This window comes from Palaemon carinicauda, chromosome 9 (assembly GCF_036898095.1).
Source record: "Palaemon carinicauda isolate YSFRI2023 chromosome 9, ASM3689809v2, whole genome shotgun sequence".
Classification (NCBI taxonomy): Eukaryota; Metazoa; Arthropoda; class Malacostraca; order Decapoda; family Palaemonidae; genus Palaemon; species Palaemon carinicauda.
Window position 1 is genome coordinate 60,182,028 of NC_090733.1, and position 22,357 is coordinate 60,204,384.

At 40.1% G+C, this 22,357-nt stretch overlaps 1 protein-coding gene across 1 annotated transcript in view; it reads left to right on the forward strand.

The window, feature by feature from the left end:
* The window catches only part of pbl (epithelial cell transforming 2 pebble), a 501,682-nt gene that overhangs the window by 27,215 nt on the left and 452,110 nt on the right, over window positions 1-22,357 (forward strand). Inside the window, exon 2 of the mRNA XM_068379544.1 lies at window positions 2,332-2,464. Within this exon, the coding sequence (XP_068235645.1) occupies window positions 2,332-2,464 (133 nt within the window). The remainder of the gene's footprint in view (window positions 1-2,331; window positions 2,465-22,357) is intronic.

A 22,357-nucleotide genomic window follows, 5' to 3' on the forward strand; every position in this document is an offset into this window, starting at 1 on the left:
TGCCGTCTCCGTACCAGACAGGGATTCGACGTAAGCCTAACTGAAGCTGAAGCTAAAAATGCTGATGATCCTGAAACTGTTCTGCAACCTGAGCTTGAGAAAATTGTTGTACTCAGGACTTTAGTGAGGACCATGTTAATGAGCATCTCGAGGAACACCAAGATAAGCTCATGATGGATGACCTGAAGGAGTTGGAGACCATGCAAAGGAATGTCGCTTAGAAAAGTTCTCTAGCGGCAATAAGGAGGACAAATCTACGACAAGGGCAGAAATTAAGTAATTGCTATATTATCATGAAATGGCAGTTTATAGAAAAGAATCACCCTGAAAAGGTTTACACAGATCGTGTTCTTGTTCAGTGTAAAGACGTTTGCCTGACTCATTTCAGGAACATTTTAAAATGCTGGCAGAAACAAGCTTCCATGGATTGTTATTTTTTAAAGAGACCATTTATTGTACTAGGTGAAGATCAAAGTGATTAAAAAAAAAAAAGAAAATTGGAAGTGTTGAAGAAATTGAAGAAATGTAACGTAAGAGGAGAAGCAAGAGGAGAAGAGACGCTCGGCTTCTTAGGTGATCTCTTCGATGCTTCTTCTTTTTGGTGCCGTAACGCACCCACTGCACCTCGTTCCAGGACTCGCACTCCAGATACGTGGCTGTAGGGGAATACACTGCCCCTACACGAAGAACACAAGGAGTGCGGGTCAGCTTAAGGTTTCGACAGGAAAGCACCACACGATTTACCGGCCATAGGCCCAGGACAACGGCGGGGATGCTCCATTACGCACTAGTAAAGCACCGCGAGACACAGGAACACGAGGGAAAGGATAAGGGGGAACACAAAGGTACCACGTGGGAACCGCGTGAGACACAAAGGGGTCGGGGACACAAAGGGTCGCACTGGATAAGGAGAGCGTCCAGATGTTATCGCGACGCGACAGAAATTACTGGCGATCGAGACCTGAGCAAGCACGCTCTCTGACCCGGGGTCGCCTCAGGGCGCGTATCACACCACCTGAGGTTGCCCCTCAGAAAACGGGAGTAGGGTAAACTACACAAAACTCTGGTCGGCTGGGAGGAGATCCCAGATACTCCTAAGAAAGTAGTTCGAAGTAAGTACTGTTAGGAAAAATAAAAATTACTTAAAATTTGTGATATTAGAACCCCCCCAAAACAAATATTCTATTTTAAACTTGTAAAATTAAGTGGTAATGTTTTATGCAAGTTGTTAATGTGTTTTGTAAAGTTGAGATGTTAATGTTTTCTGCCATTTGTTAATGCGTTTCATAAAGTTAAGTGTTCATGTTTTCTGCCATTTGTGCAACTCCTTTGCCGCTGCTTCCGCTTTTGGACATCGCCTAACATGAAAGGTAAGGTTCCACATTATCGTTATTTTCCATTTATTATTGCATTATGTTCTAATAACTTCTTCATTTACAGGTATTAACAGTTAGGTTAGGTGATGAACGATTCAAATATACAGTATTTGATTTTATTTCATCGTGGTAAGTACAGTATAGGGATACCTCGACTTATGTCATTTCGAGTTAAGTCTGTTTCAAATTTACGTCGGTTGTCAAAAATAATACATGGAAAAATGAAAATCCAGTTTTGAGTCACTTTTGTTTAACTCTTCGTTTGTCTGCCACAAGTATTGAAGTCCTCCCCACTCTGCAGGGTTATCACTTACTCGAGGTGAAACTGTCAGGAGGTGTATATTTTTTATATCAACATGAAACTTTCACAGATTAATCTTAGAATATTGTACCTCTCGCTGCCAAATTTTGGCCTTTTTTTATATATCAAGTTTACCCATGGTAAACTTCATATACTGTATTCGGGTTGTAATAGGCTTTATTAGCTGTTAGTAGAGCTCTGTGAGAGAGAAAGAGTAATATAAGTGTTGAATTTTAAGGGGAAAGGTATTCTGTTTTTACCATCCATAGAAAGTCGGTACAATTGTTTGCCATCCTTGGTGGTAGGCTATTTATATTGTAATTTTCTTTATTATTTTAATGAATGTTGGTGATTTTTTAATTAAATTCCTGGTTAGATAGTTTTCTTGATTTTCTATTCTACATTAAAATTTTACCTTGATATAATTAAAAATGCCAGTAGATAAAAAAATTCCCAAACTGGAATTATTAATTGCCTGGTTTTAGTAATATTAGACACCTAATTCCAATGATAGCAGGTTCATCCAAAGAATGTTTTAAGTTTGGGCAAATGATGTAATTGAATATTATGCTTCATGTGCTTGGAACATGGAATTGCTGCCTCCAAACCTCTGTTATAAGATATAGATATAAAATGTATATTTTTATTTTGCAGAATTCTTGGTAAACCAGCTCTACTAGAACTTGCATCTGATGGTACTCTGTCTTACAATCAACGGCCAGTATATTGCCATGTAATGAAAAACGTGGTCCTAGTCTTTACAGGATTTAGGAAGAAAGCTGAAGTTGTAAGTAGAATAGATCTAAAACAGGTAGTTGTTCCTACACAGATACAAACCATTTTCCTTTAATAGGACTACAGTACTATGTTGTAGCTGGAAAGCAGCCGTTGAAATTTTAACGAGATGGGGTAGTTACAGCCAAGTCGCACGGAAACCCCCGCCCATCTGACGGGCCACTGAGCTCTTCACCTTGTTTACATTCAGCTGAGTATAGGCATACTCCAGGCTCCAGCCACTGATTGTTTAATATGTTTTCTTTTATGTAATTCTTGGCAGCTCATAGAGTGCAAGGGAAAGTTGACAGCATTACTATTACTGCTTAATCTCTAGTGAATGAGGAGGAGGGTCTGCTGCCACCATGTTGAATGGGAGGGGGGCCACCCTTCTTTTTGTCACCGTCATCATGTGTCTGGAAAAGTGCTGTAGACATATCTCCTGGTGTTGGTGTCTCTTCAATGAGTGCCTAGGATCTTTTTTCGTTGCAGTGTTGTCGCTTTTGGGCTCGTGTAACTCTTACCTTATTTCTCCCTTTGCACAGTGGGCCAGAACAGTCGTTTTTTGGACAAAATTAATCTTTGCTTTTATATCTGGTAATATTTATCATTTTTATTGCAGTGTCTCACCGAACAATTATATAGCTGTAGGTTCCCCACTCGAGGGAGCTACAGGTACAACTGTCCAGGTAACATCAATTCGTTCTCTGCCGGCTTCTGGTGAACATCGGTGGTCCGTGCAGACTTTTTTCTTCATTTGTTGAGAAGTATTATCTCTCCAATATCGGTGAAGTATTCAAACTCCGTGTTTTAGGATTGAAGCTGAATTTTCTTTTCTATAATTTTGTGGTCATACCATCATGTCGGACTTTAGTCCTTCAGTAGTTAGGTTTTGTGCCAGAGGGGGCAAAACTAGGTTGGTTAAATTAATTTATGATTCACAAACTAAGTGCATTAAGTGTAGGGGTTGCGAGTGCTCTAAAGAATCTACTTGTGATGAATGCAAGAATTGGAGTGAACAACAGTGGAAAGTTTTTGTTTCTCACTCGGGGAAAGTAATTAAGGATAGGAAGAGGAAGGCGGCTCTTAGAGCAGAAAATAATTCTAGTTTAGCCTTTTCTGTTTTGTCTATCAAAGCACCTGTTCCTATTCCTTCACCTTCTCATCTTATTATGTCTCCGATCTTGAGTCCTCCTTCTCCTGCAACTCCTTTGCCAACTTCCCATGGAGTTTCTCCTGACACCATTGCCAGTCTCGAATCAAAATTTGAAAAGAAATTTTGATGTATTAGCTAATACGGTAATGCAGTTAGGTTTATCTGTAAAGTCTTTCTTAGGAAAGACTTCTAGTGAAGTGAAAAGTGTCAGTTCATTGCAATCGGAGGGGTTGGCTGTTTGTCCCAATAGTTCTCCTTGACGAAGGTCACTGTCCCGCTCCCCCACCTCAGGGAGAAGACATACCGGAGGTCCAAGGGAGACTGTCGGGGTTTGCCCCCAGACAGTCGCTTCCTCAGTCGATCCTGTGGTGCGACAGCAGGATTCGACTAAACACCATAGGAAAGGTGTTTCGTTTGGTGACCAGTTATCGACAGAGTTGAGGGATTCGCCCCCGGATAGATGTCGTAAGTGGCGTGATTCTTCAGTCTCACGTCCGTTTAAGAAACGTTCGACTGAAGAAGTGTTCTCTTCGCCTCCTGTGAAAGGAACAGAGAAGTAGATATCGCTTGCCCGTCGTGTAGCGTAGCTACGTGGACTTCGCCTCATATTCTTTCGACAGCAACAGCTGCCTTCGACTCGGTTGTGTAACGACCGATTCTGAGTTCATCGAGATCTTTGCCTCATCAAACTGTCGAAACTTGTCCTTCGACTTCGCATGCGACAGATAATTCAACTGGCGCGACACCTCTGGTGGCGATCGTGTTGAAATCCACGACTCCAGTTGCTTCGACTTCAACACTAGAAGAAGAGAGTCTAGTTCCGTTACGTCGACAGTTGCAAGAACTGATGAACTGGATGAAAGAAAATAAACAATGTACGAAGAACAGTGAGTCGAATCGTCTCTATCACCTATCTCTTCGGATGACGAGGACTTAGAAATGGACACTGTTCCACTATTCCTCTCGTGTTATTCGAAGCTTTTATGCTACCTTCTTGACATGTACCCGGATTACTTCGTAGCAGCCGCTCCCAGGTCGCCTGCTTCCATTTTCCTGATGAGAAGGAAGAATGTCGATCCTCTTCTCCCGAAGCTCGTTCTTTCCAAGGCTGCTTAACATTCGCTTCGTGATATAGAAGATTGGTTGAAGGTCAAGAGAGATCTTGGGAAAGCAACTTCCGCCTATCCTCCGTCGAAACTTATTAAGAAGAGGTATAGGTTCTACGTAACCGGGAAAGTCCCTTCTATGGGAGTATCTGCTTCCTCTCAGGGGGACTTCTCTGGCTTGGTGGATGCAAATAGGAGATCCGCGTTTGCAGCAGCTAAAATATTATTTACATCGCCCAAGTTGGACCATTTGGTAAAGAATATTTCTTGGACTGGACGATTGGAGCTCTCGCTACGAAAATAGAGGATTGCTTTACTCTTCAGGAAGACCTGGCATCGGACTGGCTTGGGGTTTTGTCATGTGCTGACAAATCAGTTCGGGATGGTTGCGATGAACTGGCCTCTCTCTTTGCATTCGGGACTCTCAAGAAAAGACAGCTCTGGTGTTCGTTTGTTTCGAAAGGAGTCACTTCGTCTCAGAAGACCGCCCTTTTGTTTTCTCCTCTCGATAAGGATCATCTGTTTCCAGAACAAATAGTGACCAAGATTCTTTCTGCACTAGAGAAGAAGTCTACTAATGACTTGCTTGCACAGTCTTCTAAGCGGGTTAAACCCTCGACTGTGGCGACTACCACCTCAGTATCTCCTTTGCAGAAGAAACCCTTTCGAGAGGTTAGGTCTAGACCGTTCGTCAGGCCTCGATCGGATTTACGACACCCTACCAAGTCCTCGACCAAACCCGACACAAAATCATCCAAGTGATTTTTCAATCCTTCATGCTCTGATAGGGGGCAGATTGAGTCTTTTTTTAGGAGGATTTGAGTCGCAGAGGGGCAGAGCCCTGGGTGACCCAAATTCTCCGGTTCGGTTACTCCATTCCTTTCAAAGATACTCCACCTCTATCCAATGGTCCCATCACATTACCCACCTGCTCTTCAGGCTCGGAGAAGTTTGTAGCCTTAACCCGAGAAAGAGATTCTCGGGCAGAAGGCTGTCATAGAGGAGATAAGCGACAGACCATCCCCGGAGTTTTACAACTGTCTGTTCGTAGTCCCCAAGTCATAGGGGTCCTGGAGGCCCGTACTGGATGTAAGCGCACTGAATTTGTTCGTCCAGAAGACCAAATTCAAGATGGAAACGACCTGTTCAGTGTTGAAATCCCTTCGTCAAGGGGACATGATGGTATCCCTGGATATACAGGACACATACTTCTACATTCTAATTCACTAGGACTACAGGAAATACCTTTGGTTTGTGTTCATGGGCAAGACCTACCAGTTTTGAGCTCTTTGCTTTGGCCTCTCGACAGCACTGCAAGTATTTACGCGAGCGTTGACTCCTCTGGGAAAGTGGTTAAATCTGGTAAGGTTACGCTGATCCCTCGATTTGTTCAAGGGAAAATGAACGTGTTGGCGGATGGACTGAGTCGCCTTCTTCAAGTACTGCCGTTAGAATGGATATGTGGCGCGCAGGACCATGTTGGCGCGCACGAACAACTAGGCGCACGCAATCAGTTGAAGTGCGCGAACTACTCTTATGGCAGAGTTTTTTTTAACTCTTGTTGCGCAAAGTGTTAGTGAGTTTACAAGAGTTTTACTCTTATGACAGTTTTCGAACTCTCGTCCCGTGAATTGTTCGTGCGCGCCCATCGTCATCAAGAGTTTTACTATGATGACAGAGGGATGCTTGCTGCCTAAGGGTTTACGAATCTCTACAGGTAACTATGACACAGTTCCTTTGGGTCCTGGTCACGTAACACGATTCCTGAAAATTCCGTCAGGAATCAGTGACAGAGTTCCTGCGGGTTCTCGGCACAACATATCTTAAGGTCGTGAGAAAGGTATTCACAAATAGATTCTGAACCCCTCGTTTCTCATCCGAATCTCTCGGTTTCCGCGATCCAGAGATTTCTGAAAACACTATGGTCGACCTCCCCCCCTCTACGGGATGGGTCTTCCAAAGGTGTGACTTGTTAAGTCGCTCTACACTCCCAGCTGATTACTATCTGGTTTTGCCAGCACCGATCCTTTTCGTGTTCGATCGAACCGCCGCATTTTTTCTCCACCTTCCCACCTCGAGTGGTTTCGTTAGCAGACGGAAATGAGCGAGGAATATGAAATTATTTACATTCCAGTTCATTTCCCTGGCAGGCCTTGCCTGATTTAGATGGTAGTTTTTGTCACTAGCGAGAAAGCGTTCGATGGCAACCCCTTCGGGTAAGCGGTCGATGGCAATTATGTTTGGCATTCTTGAAGCAAACTCCCACATACGAGATTTCACCCTTTTCGGGAGACTCATTCCTGGGAAGTTCTTACAGAACTTCACTGGGTGTTGTTGAAACTTCATGAAGGCCGTAGGCCGTCCTGGAGCATGCGCTCTAGCCAAGACAAAACTGCGAGGTTGTTGTCTTAAACTCGGTTCTACCGTTTGATGGAGGCAGCCTCCCCCGTCATTGTGCTCTGTGCGACTTGCTTTTTACACGATAGGCTTCTGAGACCTTTTTATTCTATCCTTACAGGGTTAGTGTTTCGAACAATTAGTCCCGATGGAACGTTGTTAGCTGACGTTAAAAGATCGGTAGCAACAGCATTGGCAACTTTTCATTACGTTTACGAACGTTTCTAACTCCGCCCACAGGTAACCAGACATCTGTTTCTGTTTAATGAACACTGGCTAGCTCCTCACATAAAGAGGAGGGGTAAACCAAAGGTGAAATGATCGCCTCTATAACTGTATATTTTGTTTGAGAACATGTTCGCTCTCATTCAAGAGAATATTATAGTTAGTCAACGATCAAAATTCTTTCGGCAATAATGTGGCAGCTTTCAAGAAAAACCTTAAAACTTATCTCTTTGGAAAGTGTTATAATAGTGATCAGAAAACTATTAAGCCTGAATACAAATGCTAGCGAATAACTGAAAAGATACAGAGCAAAATATAAACTGGAAAGAAATTATTTTCACACATCAAGGCCCGCCTGAACAGACTATTAGTGTTGGATGGAGGGCGAGAAATAAACCCCCAAAAGTAAGTAATGTTGCGATTCGTCGCACATACATTATTCGTGCAAGTTTTCTAATCCGTGGTCATGAAAATTTGTTCTAAAAAACCTGACAGACTTGATAGTCCAGGAAGAAGAAGAACGACTCTTATGTCCCGTGTGGGCATTAAGATATTATCTCCACAGAACAGAGTTTTCTGAGAGAGTTAATTGTAGAAGCACATTCTCAAGCTAAAGACGCAGTGTTTCCTTTACTGAGAGTAAAAGCGCACGAAGTTCGAGCAGTAGCGACTTCTCTCGCTTTTCGACACAACTTGTCGCTATCCAGTATCCTGCAAAGTACCCTTTGGGAGGTCTAAATATGTATTTGCTACGCATTATTTGAAAGAAATCGAAACAGTGTTTGAAGAGTGTAAGTTTCTCGGTCCACTTTCAGTAGCTGGCATGGTGTTGGGAGGAACGACATTGTGGGTTGCTCCCTCTGTTAGCCTATGTTTCGCCTTGTACCAAGGTTGGCGAGTTAAAGGGAATTCTGGGGGTACAATGTACCTGGAGTACTCACCAATCATTATAGTGTTAGTTTTGGTGGGAAAAGGTTTTTTTTCGGTGTAGGTGACAGTGTTTTTTTCATGTTTGTTATTTCTGGTCTTAGGCCAGGGCAAGGGCGATATTCTCTTGTATCTTCGTTCAGTCAGCGGTGAACACCATGACTACGAGGATCTTCCACTCCATGTAGAGGCACCCATTGGTCATATTCCAAGCCTTCTACTATGTAAGATGAGCACCGACCAGAGGCAGTATTCTCCTGCAGTAGCTCCCTTACAAGGTAAGGTACAACAGGCACTAACAGTGCTTTTGGGCTTACTTTATTTTAAATAATCATATGTCATTGTAGAAGTAAAACTTACATCCACAGCCCCCCATCCTTGCAATGGGTAATCAGCTTTATAATTGTTCGGTAAGACACTGCAATAAAAATGGATTTTCATTATAAATGGAAATTTTATTGCATACTTACCGAACAATTATTAATTAAAGCCCTCCCTCCTCCCCACTAGTGGATGGCTGGGCAGAACGAATTGATGTTACCTGGACAGTTGTACCTGTAGCTCCCTCGAGTGGAGGGAGATGAAGTCACCTACATCAGCGATGGCGGCGCCACCGCGATAGTTTTTAATCTATTGTCTGCCGTCGTAGGGAGCCTACAGCTATATAATTGTTCGGTAAGTATGCAATAAAATTTCATTTTATAATGAAAATCCATTTCCATTGATAAATGTTTAGAGTATTGTATTTACAAGAACATTTAATTATACTAGTGATTTATTTATAAATTTTGGGTATTTTGTAGAATATATAATAAGAGCTATATAACTATTTTGTATTCAATCTTTATTTATTGAAGCAAAGATAAAAAACAAAAATATCTAGAAATAGAATAATCCTATGAAATTTTACCTATTTTAAGCCTCTTAAATTATAATCACTCTTACTGAGCATAAAGTTTAACATATTGGTTATACAGTACTGTTTTACTTAAGTAAAATGAATATGCAAATAAAAGATTTTAATTGATTTAAAAAACTAAGATAATCTGGATCTTTTACTTGGTTTAAGAATATACAATAAATATCATTAAATAATTTCAATGAGTATAAAGAATAAAATTTTGATTATATTATAGCATTATGCAATAGTAATATGATAATGGAAAGCAATTCATTAATTTCAGAAAAACTAAAAGGATATGGAATTTTTACTTGCTTTAAGTCAATACAATTGTATTATAAATCAAAGATTATTTTGGATGATTAAATTTTTGCTTTCCTCAGGTTGCTCAGATTTTGTAGGTCTATCTTTCCTTAGGGAAACTTATCAAGGGATCAGATGAGCAAAGTAGCCTTCTCATTAAATCTTCATTTGTTTTTATTTGTGAAGTTTTCCCTATGAAAGATTCCCTAAACTTCTTGAATTTCTTATTCTTTGCTATTTGTGCCTCTTCAGGTAATGTGCCGATTGGTAGATTTAAGTTGCGTGTCACTGAAGCACCATAAATTAATAAGTAAGCGATGCAAACTTTGGGGCATGTAGTACCAGTTATGTTTTTACATACACAACTTTGCAGTGTCCAAGCAAAACCCTTCAAATTTATCTGCATTGATATCAAGGTCAGATGGCCATGTCAATAAAATTATGTAAAGTTTATGAATAAAGGATAGATCAAGGCCTGTAATTTCTGATGCAATATCTGCATTCTTAAAAAGCCTGCTAGCAGTATTTCCATCGTTACACGTCCCATATCCAGATGGTTTTGGCATATTGATGACTGAACCTACTTTATCACGAAACCTTTTTTGAATCAACTCCTTCCTTTTATTTAACATGTCTTTTTCTTCAGAAGTATGTGCTTGCCATTTCTGTATATCAATTTTGTAAAATATTGTAGGCAACATTCCATGCAACCAATACAAGTGTGAAGGGTAGATAAGCCGTATTTCAATGCTCCTTGACCTAATGGATGGGTTTCCACTTCTTCAATGTTATTTAGGATTTCAGGGGAAGCTCCACATACAGAACAACATTGCATCGATTTGGTAACTGTTGATAGTGCTGTTGCCACTTATGTTGCGGTGAACTAATAAATCGTCTGGTATTTGAGTAGGTCTCAAGTTTGAAATGCAATTTTCTATGAACTGTTCTTCACCAACCAAAACTTGTTTAATTCTTTTGAAAACTTAAATCTAAGAGTTACGAGAAGAGTGGTGATGATGGTTTTGTGTTTTTCTAAATGACAACCTTGTTATCAGGACTTATGTAAAGATGCACTTAGCTCAAGAGGAACCATGCTTGTTTTAAAAAAAAACTAATTTCTGCTGCAAGATTTCTCTCATTATTGTCGGAGAGGCTTTGTTTGTATATACTTTGTCCCGATGTTCCATCAAAACCAACTTTACACTCCAAGTATAACTTATCAACTGCTAAGTTTTCAAGCTTCTCATAATTGGCGAATCTCATAATTCTTTTAATTGTATGATCAATAAAAGCCTGGAAATCTACTTCTGCACTGTAATCTGAAATGTTCCATTCAGAAGAAGGTGTTGGCAAGCAGACCTCTTTTGCTTCCCGGATAAAATTGTAGGCTGGATAAAGTTTGCTGTTTCTTTCAGTAGCACCTGACCTTAGGAGTTGATAACATCTCTTACTTATTGAACAATTAAATATTACCTGATCCAATGCCTCTTCGGGAGAGTACTCATTTTTATTACCCAAAGTTGTTTTTGATGATATATTTGAAAGTTGCTCAGTAAAACTTTTGTATCTAATTGTTTTCAAAAGCTGAGATGTAGCCTAAAACATCCTTCCAGGTGAATTAAGAAGTAGCTGCTTTGACTTACGTTTCTTGTTTTTTTTTTTCACTGGAATCCTTAAAACTCCTCTGTGGGTGGCCAAGACCGTGACAGGAAAATTCCACCCAAAGATAATTCCACCCAAAGAAAACTCAACCCAGGTAAACAAAAATTTAAATCAAAGTATTTAAAAGACAAATGTATTACCAAAATAAGAGTTCTTAACAAGCAAACAAAAATTTGAAATGACCAAAAATAGTTGTTCTCAAGTAAAAAACAATTTAAAGCAAAGTATCTAAAGAATGATGAATTACTAAAATAAGAGTTCTTAACAAGCAAAGAAAAATTCAAAATTTCCAAAAATAGTAGTTCATAAGCAAACATCTTAAAATTTCCTGAAAAAGAACAACAATTTAAAAGAATCTATAAATCTAAATGGGCTTCCAGCTGCCAGTACTACTTGAAGTTTTAAGCCAACACGTTCAAACTATTTTAAATTTGAAAAATTATAGACAAAAGGAAGAAAGCCTGACTCGAACAAAAATGATTCACATTACTAGAGGGGATCACGGAAATCAAAGAAATTAATACAAAGTATTAATACCAGACTTAGACACCCTGTCGAATGTGTCGATGTCAATGATACTTTAAAGTTTCTAAGAGGTGTTGCATATAACCTTCATTAAACTTAATTTTTCTCTTAATTTTAATAATTTTAACTATTTTTATTGGATATTCAATTTCTGAAATATAATCTTTTTGAAACAAATTTTATAATTTCTATATCAATGACAGATTAAAACCCATTGTTGAAAGTTTCGATGCCTGATATTTCCTCTTACTGTTTTTCATTTAATCTTTCTTATTGGAGATGTAATTTTTTACATATATATTCTGTGTGAAACATAAGTATATAACTCATAAATTTCTCATCATGAAGAAAAAACATGTTTTATTGTTGTTTGCTTGTTAACCATTCTTTTGGCAGTCTGATACTTTATACTTTGATACTTCGAATAAACTTGGGTGGAATTCTCCTTGGGTGGAATTTTCTTTCTGTTCGTATGTAGTGTTAGTTAGTCAACCAATCAGCATATTTTTTTGTAAACTTAACCTTGCTCCTATGTACAGCTAACCATTTATGTTCAAAATATTTCAAAAATTTAAGTACTATTGACTCTGAAATTTCACTGTCATTTGTTACACTGAAAACATAGTCTTTCAACACTAGTTTGGCATCTTGGTCATTAAAGTTTGTTATCCTTCTAGTTATGAGACCTTTATAAAGTTCATGGAAAAGGTCAAGGTAAATAATATTAACTGCCGAACTCATTTCAGGAAAATACAAATTCTTAATCTGAAAAAATAATTAAAACAAATTTAGCCTACTATGTAATAGAAAATCATAAATATTTTAAAACATCATACACTCTACTAACTAAAGCAGACCAAAGCGCTTCATCCCCTTTGATATAAATACTGTGTCTCTAAAATCACATTCAAGCATAGGGCTTAGCTGATTTTATTATCCTTTTCATGGTAATTTGATTATTTGAGAATTTCATTTTTGGATGAATTTTTATAATCTAGACCAGGGATTCTTAACCTTTCAGGGACTTATATTAGTGCACCCCCTGCAACTATTAAAGCACAATACAGGCATGCATAAATATGAAAAAGTGTTCATTGGCAACTATGGCTACCCAATACCTTGTGGCATTACTCGATGACTCGGTATAGGAATCGTTGGTGGAATGTCGCCATGTCAGGGGATGAAGTGCCTTGGTTATTGTTATTGCAAACTGGTGCAATGAAATCAAGTTTGTTCCGCAACTGGAATACAAACCTACGCTACTTACTTGGGATCATTACTTTCGGTGAAGCTGAAATGACGATCCATTAAAATTTAGCAAGGGTTAACTACCCATACCGCTAGTTACCGGGGGTAGGAAAGGTAGCTTGCTATTGTTCCCACTCACACACTGGTGATTTAGCTCACTTTGCTTTTGGCTCGGATGGTGTACAACCGTTGCCGTTCCTAATTCTTCACCGTTATAACTGGACTGCCATTATTTCTTTTGTGCTTTCTCTTTGTGTTAGTGTGTTTTGACTTCTGCGACCATGCACACCTGCCCTGGACTTGGCCAGCCCTGCGGAACCTTAATGTCGGCCGTGGAAACCGATCGCCACACCCTTTGTCCCACCTGCAGAAGTCAACAGTGTGATAGTCGTAATCAGTGTATTGAGTGTCGGAAGTGGTCTGTCTCCCAGTGGGAGAGGTTTGGCCGACGACGAAAGAAGAAATCTATGCGAGATAAGATATTTCTTCTTCACAGGTTCCTTTGAATGGGAAAAAACCCAAGACTTCATCTTCTGTCTTCCGACCTTCCTCTGAAGCTCCTACTCGTTCGGCCTCTTCCGAGAGACCATCGAGTAGTAACGTAGACAATTTTTTTGTGTGGCCAACCCCGGTCCTCAAGAGATGGTGTTGCTTTCCGTAGAAAAGCGATCCCACCTCTCCACCCGGGTGAGGCCTTGTCTGTGTCTTCTGTTTTGCTGGTGTGGTCGTCCCTGGGAAATTCCGGGTCCGCCTTCCAAGGACTCCTTGCGGCATCTCATCCTTCATGGTGCGAGTGTGCAGCCGTCATCGTTGACTTCGGAGGTGGATCCTCTTGCGCTTGTCGACGTTCTGGTGTCAGAGGCGTCTTTTGTGGCTTCTGTCAGCGCCCTTGCCCCTCCAGACTCTTCAGCTATTGCTGCAGACTTAGTTTCCCTTCGTTCGAGATTATCCTTTGACTGAGAAACTTAGTCCTACCTTTGTCTCTCCTGTGAGTGTTTCTTCCCCTCGATACAATATGCTCTCTGTACTTACCTCCAAATGATAATATTTTATATGATGATTTAGCAGAGGTCATTCAACAACTCCCTCAACCTTTTCTCTTACTGGGAGATATGAATGGTAGACATCCTTTATGGGGTGATGTTTTGGCCAACACAAGGGGCAATATTATCTTATCAATTGTGGAGAATGAGGATGTGGGACTCCTTAATACAGGAGAGCCCACACACTTTCATGTTCAGACAGGTACTTTGTCATGCATTGACCTTTCAATTGCAAGCTCTAACTGCCTTCTTGATTTTGATTGGAGGACATTAGATGATTGGCATACTAGTGATCATGCACCAATCATTATAAACACCAACAAGGGTCCGCCTTTGCAAAGATCGCCACGGAATCTAGACAAGGCAGACTGGGTTAAATTTTCCGAGCTAAGTGAAATCGAAGGGAGAGCAGAACAGTTTGAAAGTGTTGATGATGCCATAGACCTACTGAATGGAACTCTTCATACAGCAGGAGTCAATTCAATTCCCAAAACAACAGGGTTATTCAAACGACGACCAGTCCCGTGGTGGTCTTCTGAACTAACTGCACTCCACAGAACCACAAGAAGATCTCTTAACACGATTGCGTAGATGCAGAACTGATGAGAATTTAACTATGTACAAGAAATGTAGAGCACAGTTCCGTCGTGCCATGAAAGAAGCAAGGCGCCAGTCATGGATGTCTTTTGTTTCCTCCATTAACAGTAGAACACCACCATCTTCTGTGTGGAGGAAAGTAAAAAAGATAGCTGGCAAATTCACCCCCAACCCACCACCAGTGTTGAAGGTGAAAGGCCAGTATGTAACTGAAGCAAATGAAGTTAGCAATGCCCTGGCTAATCATTTTTCAAATGTATCCAGCAAGTGTGAAGGAGCCCCTGGTCACCAGTATAGGAGCACTGAAGAAAAGAAAATTTTAAACTTTGCAACAAGAAGGGAAGAGTCGTATAATTCTCCTTTCACTGAAAGAGAATTTGATTCCGCACTTGCTCATTGCAACGATACAGCCCCTGGACCCGATGGAATTCCATATGCAATGATTAAACATGTACATTTTAATACAAAGCTATTTATTTTAAGCATTATTAATAGAATATGGCATGATCATAGTTACCCAAGTGTTTGGGAACTAGCCATTATTTTAGCCTTTTTAAAACCCGGTAAAGATAAGTTTTTAGCAGCAAACTATCGTCCTATTGCATTGACATCTTGTTTATATAAAATCATGGAGAAGATGGTCAATGCAAGGCTGATATGGTACCTTGAAAAGAAAGGTATTTTATCACCGATTCAATGTGGATTCCGAAAAATGCACTCAACGACTGATGTGTTGATACGACTTGAGTCTTCTATTTGTGAAGCCTTTGCTTCCAAACAGCACCATGTTACAGTATTTTTTGACCTTGAAAAGGCATATGATACCACATGGAGATATGGTATTCTTAAAACCATTCATGAATTGGGACTGAGAGGAGAGCTGCCACTATTTATTCAGGCATTTCTTTCACATAGAGTTTTTCAAGTGAGAGTGGGGGAAACTCTATCAGAGAGTAAGTGCCAGGAAGAAGGAGTTCCTCAGGGTAGTGTGCTGAGTGTAACCCTTTTTGCACTAGCAATTAATGGGATATCCTCAGCCATTCCCCAGGATGTTCTCTCAACATTATTTGTGGATGATCTCTCAATATCATTTGCTGGCACTAGAATGGCAATGGTTGAGAGAAAAATCCAACTCTCTATTGATAAAATTATCCAGTGGGATGACATGAATGGATTTAAGTTCTCGACAAGTAAAACTACCATTGTCCATTTTTGTCGTATCCGGGGAGTACATCCAGACCCGGATATATACATTAAAGGTCAACGGATACCATGTGTACCGGAAACCAAATTTTTAGGTTTGATATTTGACTGTAGACTTACATGGGTTTCTCACCTAAAAGCGCTAAAAGCTAAATGTGTTTTAGCTCTGAATATCTTAAAAGTATTGTCCCATACATCATGGGGGGCAGACCGCAATACTATTTTAAAATTATACAAGGCCTTGATTTTTTGCAAAATTAGTTATGGTTGTGAGGTATATTCTTCAGCCACCCCAAGCCAGTTAAAAATATTAGACTCAATACATCATGCAGGTATTAGATTGTCTACTGGAGCTTTTAAAACCTCGCCTATCCCAAGTCTCCTTGTTGATGCTGGAGAGTTACCTCTAGACCTTTACCGAATGTCTTCCATTCTTCGGTATTGGTTTAGATTGCAAAGACTCCCTAACTCTCAAGCCTTTCAGACTGCAAGCCTTGTAAGACACGCATCATACTTTGAGTTGCACCCAAAATCTCCTCAACCTTATGGCTTTCGGGTGAAACGATTATTAAATAGTCTGGATACAATTAGAAATAAGGTACTTCCATTCAAGGTATCATCAACGCCTCCATGGAAGTTGCCAGAGATATCTTTTTGTAAATATTTTATTGGAGATAAGAAGAATATGTCAGACCTAGAAGCCAGGTCTCTTTTTAATGAACATGTTAAAGAACATAGAGGATCAACTTTTATCTATACTGATGGCTCCAAATCTGATGCTGGCGTTGGATTTGGAGTACACAGTAATGGTTTTAATTGTAGAGGTGCACTTCCTCTGACCGCTTCCATATTTACTGCCGAACTGTATGGCATATTAACCGCTATTGAGAAAATAGCGTTGGAGAAGGAGGGTAATTTTACAATTTTTAGTGATGCAAGGAGTGTCCTTCAAGCTATGGAAGTTTTTAATTCTAATAACCCTCTAGTTTTAAAGATTTTAGAATGGCTCTTCCTTATTGGACGGAGAGGTATAACAGTTCAATTTTGTTGGGTTCCAGCACATGTAGGTGTGTCCGGGAATGAGAAGGCAGATTCACTGGCTAAGGAGGCTGCATCCGAGTTGCTGCCAAGAAGGTATCCCATTCCCTGTAATGATTTCTTACCTGACATCAAGAAATTGGTTTGCAATAAATGGCAACAGCAATGGGATAGTCAAGATAGCAATAAAATGAGGGAAGTAACAAATGACATATATCCTTGGAGGTATAATATGATGCCCCGAAAATGGGAGACGTCTCTTTGTCGTCTCCGTATTGGTCACACTCGGTTGACACATGAGTTTCTGCTGAAGGGCCAACACCAACCGTATTGTGACAACTGTTTAGTACCTCTAACAGTAAGGCATTTGTTGACCGAAGGCCCCAATTATAACAACTTGCGGAATAGATATTTGTTTGAGGCTCGAGGTGAGGGTGGCAGGTTCATCCTTGACAAGATTCTTGGAAATGATGTGTCCTACCATGCAACTGGCATTTTTAGATTTCTTTCAGAAGCAGGTCTTCTGAAAAATATTTAACTTTTATGACATTCAATTTTTATGATTTTAATTGAATACTCTTTAATTTTTTATTTTATTTCATTTTTTTATTTTTGTATACATAAATTAAATGTTACCGGCGTCAATGACCTTAGATGTCAGGATGCCTGAAAACTTTAAATCATTCATTCATTCATTCTTCCCCTCGAGGGAGTTCTCTCGTAGAGACTCCTCTTCGAAGGACTGCTGCTGCTCATGGTTAGCTTGCTGATCCAACGGCCCCTAGAGGGCGTTTCCGTTGCGGATCCTGTTCGTCCTACCAGCCAACCTGCTGTCACCGTTCCTGTCTGCGGTACAACCTTCTGAAGCCCTACCTAAGTGTGCAGCTGCGCGCCAACACTCTCCAGCTCGCCAGCGCCCTGCAGTGCACCAGCGCTCACCAACATCTCGTCAGCGCCAGCCTGTTTCTTCACGCTTTCCAGAGAGCCCATGCTCTCCAGCTCATCAGCGCTCTACAACGCTTGGGAAAACTAGCAATGACCCTCATAGCTCTGCTATAGCATCATGGAGAATGGTTCCCAGACCTTCTTCAGCTCCTGACGGAAGTCCTGAGAGAACCCCCCTCCATGACACACCTACTCAGACAACCACATGTGAACATCTTTCAAAAAGCTGTAGGATCCCTGCGTCCTCACGTCTGGAGGTTATCTAGCATCTCATATAAAGAGGCTTTTGCAATAAGTTGCAAAAAGAATGTCCAGATACCTATGGAAATCTTCAGCTGCCGGTTACCAGACTAAGTGGACTGTCTTCTGTGATTTATGTCTTTGAAGAGGTTTCGCTCCTTTCAATGCCACTATTCCAGCCATAGCCGAGTTCCTCGTGTACCTTCTGGAGGAAAAATTCCTCGCTTTCAGTGGTGAAAGGCTACCGTTTGGCATTCCTTTTTTTTAGAGTTCTCTCTTCATATTAAGTTTTGAGCTTACCTGTCCTCAGTTGGAAGTTAGACCACTTTCTTGGAACATGGTTCGCGTCCTTCTTTCCCTTAAGGGTGCCCTCTATGAACCATTACGCCAGGCGTTAGATCCCAACCTTACCCTGAAGACAATTTTTTTTGTTAGCGTTGGTTTCGGCCAAGAGTCGGCAAACTCCATGATCTTTCCTACGATGCCTCCCATTCAAAGGGAGAGTGAGAAGTTATCGCCAAGACTCAAAATCTAGGAATAGTGGATCCTAGATTTGGGCCCTTCCTATTAGGAGTCAGAGTAGTGTAACCGATGATCCAGATCAACAGCTACTTTGTCCAGTTAGGAGTTTGAGGTATTACCTCAAGAGAACCGCAGGAGCTCGCCCCCGAGTGTCAGCACAACTAAGGTCAAGAGGAGGATCATGAAGATGATCTCTGCTTGGATTTGCAAGGTCATAGACTGAGTGCTAAGCCCTGATCCTTCTCCACAGATGAGACAAACCAGAGTTCAAGACGTCAGGGGCATAGGTACGTTACTAGCATTAAAAAAAAGACTAATGTGCTGCATGTCGTATAAGGGGTGGTGTGGAAGGGTCAGACAACCTTCACTGCACAATATCTGCAAGACGTGACCCACAGGAACATGGAAACATTCTCCATTGGCCCGTGCTAACTGCACAATTTGTTTAAACATCTCGGACTCCTTGATGGACAAATAGCAAATGGTGGAGGGTAGAGGTTACCTGGGACTAAGTCTGGGATGAATGTTATGAATGACTGGCTCTTTCTTTCTTTCATATTTCCTTTTTGGGGAACAGCACCAACGGTCTTCTGCAAAATGGCCTCCTATCTGCAGGTAAAAGTATTTGCCTTGTGTAACCTGGTATAGAAATATATACTTGTTGCGTCTCGAGGTGTGATTGGGTAACGTCTATGGTGGTTAAAGATTCTTAGGTTTCTGAGAATTCTTACATAGACTAGTCACACTGCTTTTATCACACAGTCACACAGATGGCTCAGGCTGCTAAAGTGTGCTATTGCACATAGAGTTTAGCTAGGTGTCAGGGTTTTTTCTTATACATGCGGAGCACTTATGAGAAAAGCCCCAGGTCAAAAGCCAGCCAGTTGGTCGTGACTTCCACCCACCTTAGGGATGAGTCTTCCCTACTAAAGAGCGAAAGGGTTAGAATTTAGTTTAGGAACAATTGACAAATTTTGAAGTAATTTGTATTTTTCCCAATGATACAAAGCTTGAACTCTTTATACAAATTTGGCCCACCATCACCTATACATCGGTAGGCCTTCCGTGCAATCAAAAGTGATGAGACAACAGAGGAGTGTGTGTGAGCGGGGTAGCTGGTACTACCAGCTAGTCTTCCATCTTTGCCGAAAGTAAATTCCCTAATAAATAGGTCAAGGTTTGTATCGTTTGGAAAAATACAAATTACTTTAAATTTGTCATATTAGTTATAAGCCCCGGGAGAACAGAAAGGAGGAAGATCAAGTTTCTCATTACTTTGCCTACTGTTAAGTACATCAGCCAAAAGATTGCCTTTTCCTTTGGGCAGTGAGTGACAGAACCATCTTGTTCAAGTAAAGGAGGAACTGTTACATTTACACCAGAGAGTGCAGATTTAAGGCCCACCACTTATTTTCCTGGGTTGTACCAGAAAGGGTTTCTTTTGTGGTTAAGTTGTATTCCTTTTCAGTTGAAGCATAAAATCTCTGAGCTAAAGTTCTTAGCTGAGTATAGTTATTCCAAGTCACATTTGATCTGTTACTCTTCCAAATAAGCACATCTACAATCATCATTGAATTAGGGTTTGTCTTTCACTCGATACTTTAGCACATGAGAAGGGACATGCTTATCAATTATGTTAACCAGATTTTCATTAAAAAACAAGAGGCTCAACACTATTATAAAATTGTGATCAATTCAAGGTCAAAGAGTCACTCAAAATACTATTCCAGTCTTATGAGATTTTATATAAATCTTCTACGAAAACACACTTCTTTTAAAGGACTCGGTTTTATATTATTATTTTTATTATTACTACTACTACTACTACTACTACTACTACTACTACTACTACTACTACTACTACTACTACTAGCCAAGCTACAACCCCAGTTGGAAAAGCAAGATGGTATAAGCCCAAGGGCTCCAATAGGGAAAAATAGCCCTGTGAGGAGAGGAAATAAGGAAATAAATAAATGATGAGAACAAGTTAACAATAAATCATTCTAAAACAGTAACAATGTCAAAACAGATATGTCCTATATAAACTATTAACAACGTCAAAAACAGATATGTCCATATATAAACTATAAAAAGACTCATGTCAGTCTGGTCAACATAAAAACATTTGCTCCAACTTTGAACTTTTGAAGTTCTATTGATTCAACTACCCAATTAGGAAGATCATTCCACAACTTGGTAACAGCTGGAATAAAACTTCTAGAATACTGTGTCGTATTAAGCCTCATGATGGAGAAGACCTGGCTATTAGAATTAACTGCCTGCCTAGTATTACGAACAGGATAGAATTGTCCAGGGAGATCTGACTGTAAAGGATGGTCAGAGTTATGAAAAATCTTATGGAACATGCATAATGAACTAATTGAACGACGGTGACAAAGATTAATATCTAGATCAGGAATAAGAAATTTAATAGACCGTAAGTTTCTGTCCAACAAATTAAGATGAGAGTCAGCAGCTGAACACCAGACAGGAGAACAATACTCAAAACAAGGTAGAATGAAAGAATTAAAACACTTCAGAATAGATTGATCACTGAAAATCTTAAAAGACTTCCTCAATAAGCCAATTTTTTGTGCAATTGAAGAAGACATAGACCTTATATGTTTATCAAAAGTAAATTTGCTATCGAGAATCACACCTTAAAATTTTAAAAGTCGTGCAAACTTAAGAAACATTATGAATACTGAGATCCGGATGTTGAGGAGCCACCGTCCTTGACCTACTTACATTCATACGTTGAGTTTTGTTAGGATTCAACTTCATACCCCATAATATGCACCATGCACTAATTTTAGCTAAATCTCTATTAAGGGATTCAGCAACCCTAGATCTACATTCAGGGAATGGAATTGATGCAAAGAGAGTAGCATCATCTGCATATGCAACAAGCTTGTTTTCTAGGCCAAACCACATGTCATGTGTATATAGTATAAAAAGTAATGGGCCAAGAACACTACCCTGTGGAACACCAGATATCACATTCCTATAATCACTATGGTGCCCATCAACAACAACTCTTTGAGATCTATTACTTAAAAAATCAATAATAATGCTAAGAAACGACCCACCCACTCCCAACTGTTTGAGTTTGAAAATAAGGCCCTCATGATTAACACGGTCAAAGGCAGCACTGAAATCAAGGCCAATCATACGAATTTCCTTACCACAATCAAGGGATTTCTGTACAGCATTGGAGATTGTAAGAAGGGCATCACATGCTCCAAGGCCTTACGAAAACAAAATTGCAAACTAGGGAATAGATGATTACCTTCAGCAAACCTATTAAGACGTTTTGCCAAAAGACGTTCAAAAACTTTAGATGATATGGGAGTTAGGGAAATTGGGCGGTAATCAGTGGGACTTAAGCTACCACAAACACATTTACATAGAGGAGTAACATTACCAATCCTCCAACAAGTGCTAAAAGCTCCTCTTCTTGCTAACTTGCGCAAAATAACAGAAAACTTTGGAGCTAAGAAATCTGCTGTCTTTATAAAAAACAATGGAAAAATACCATTTGGGTCTACACCTCCATAAGCATCAAGGTCCATCAACAGAGCTTTAATTTCACAAGATCGAAAAGCTAAACTAGTTAGTTTAGCCTCAGGAAAACAGGAATGAGGAAGTTCAAGTTTTTCATTACTCTGTTTACTGTCAAAAACATCATCCAAAAGGGTCATTATCATCATCTCCTCTCACGCCTGTTGATGCTAAGAGCCTCGGTTTAGATTTCGCCAGTTGTCTATCTTGAGCTTTTAAATTAATATTTCTCCATTTGTCATTTCCTACCTCACACTTCATAGTCCTCAGCCATGTAGGTCTGGGTCTTCCAACTCTTCTAGTGCCT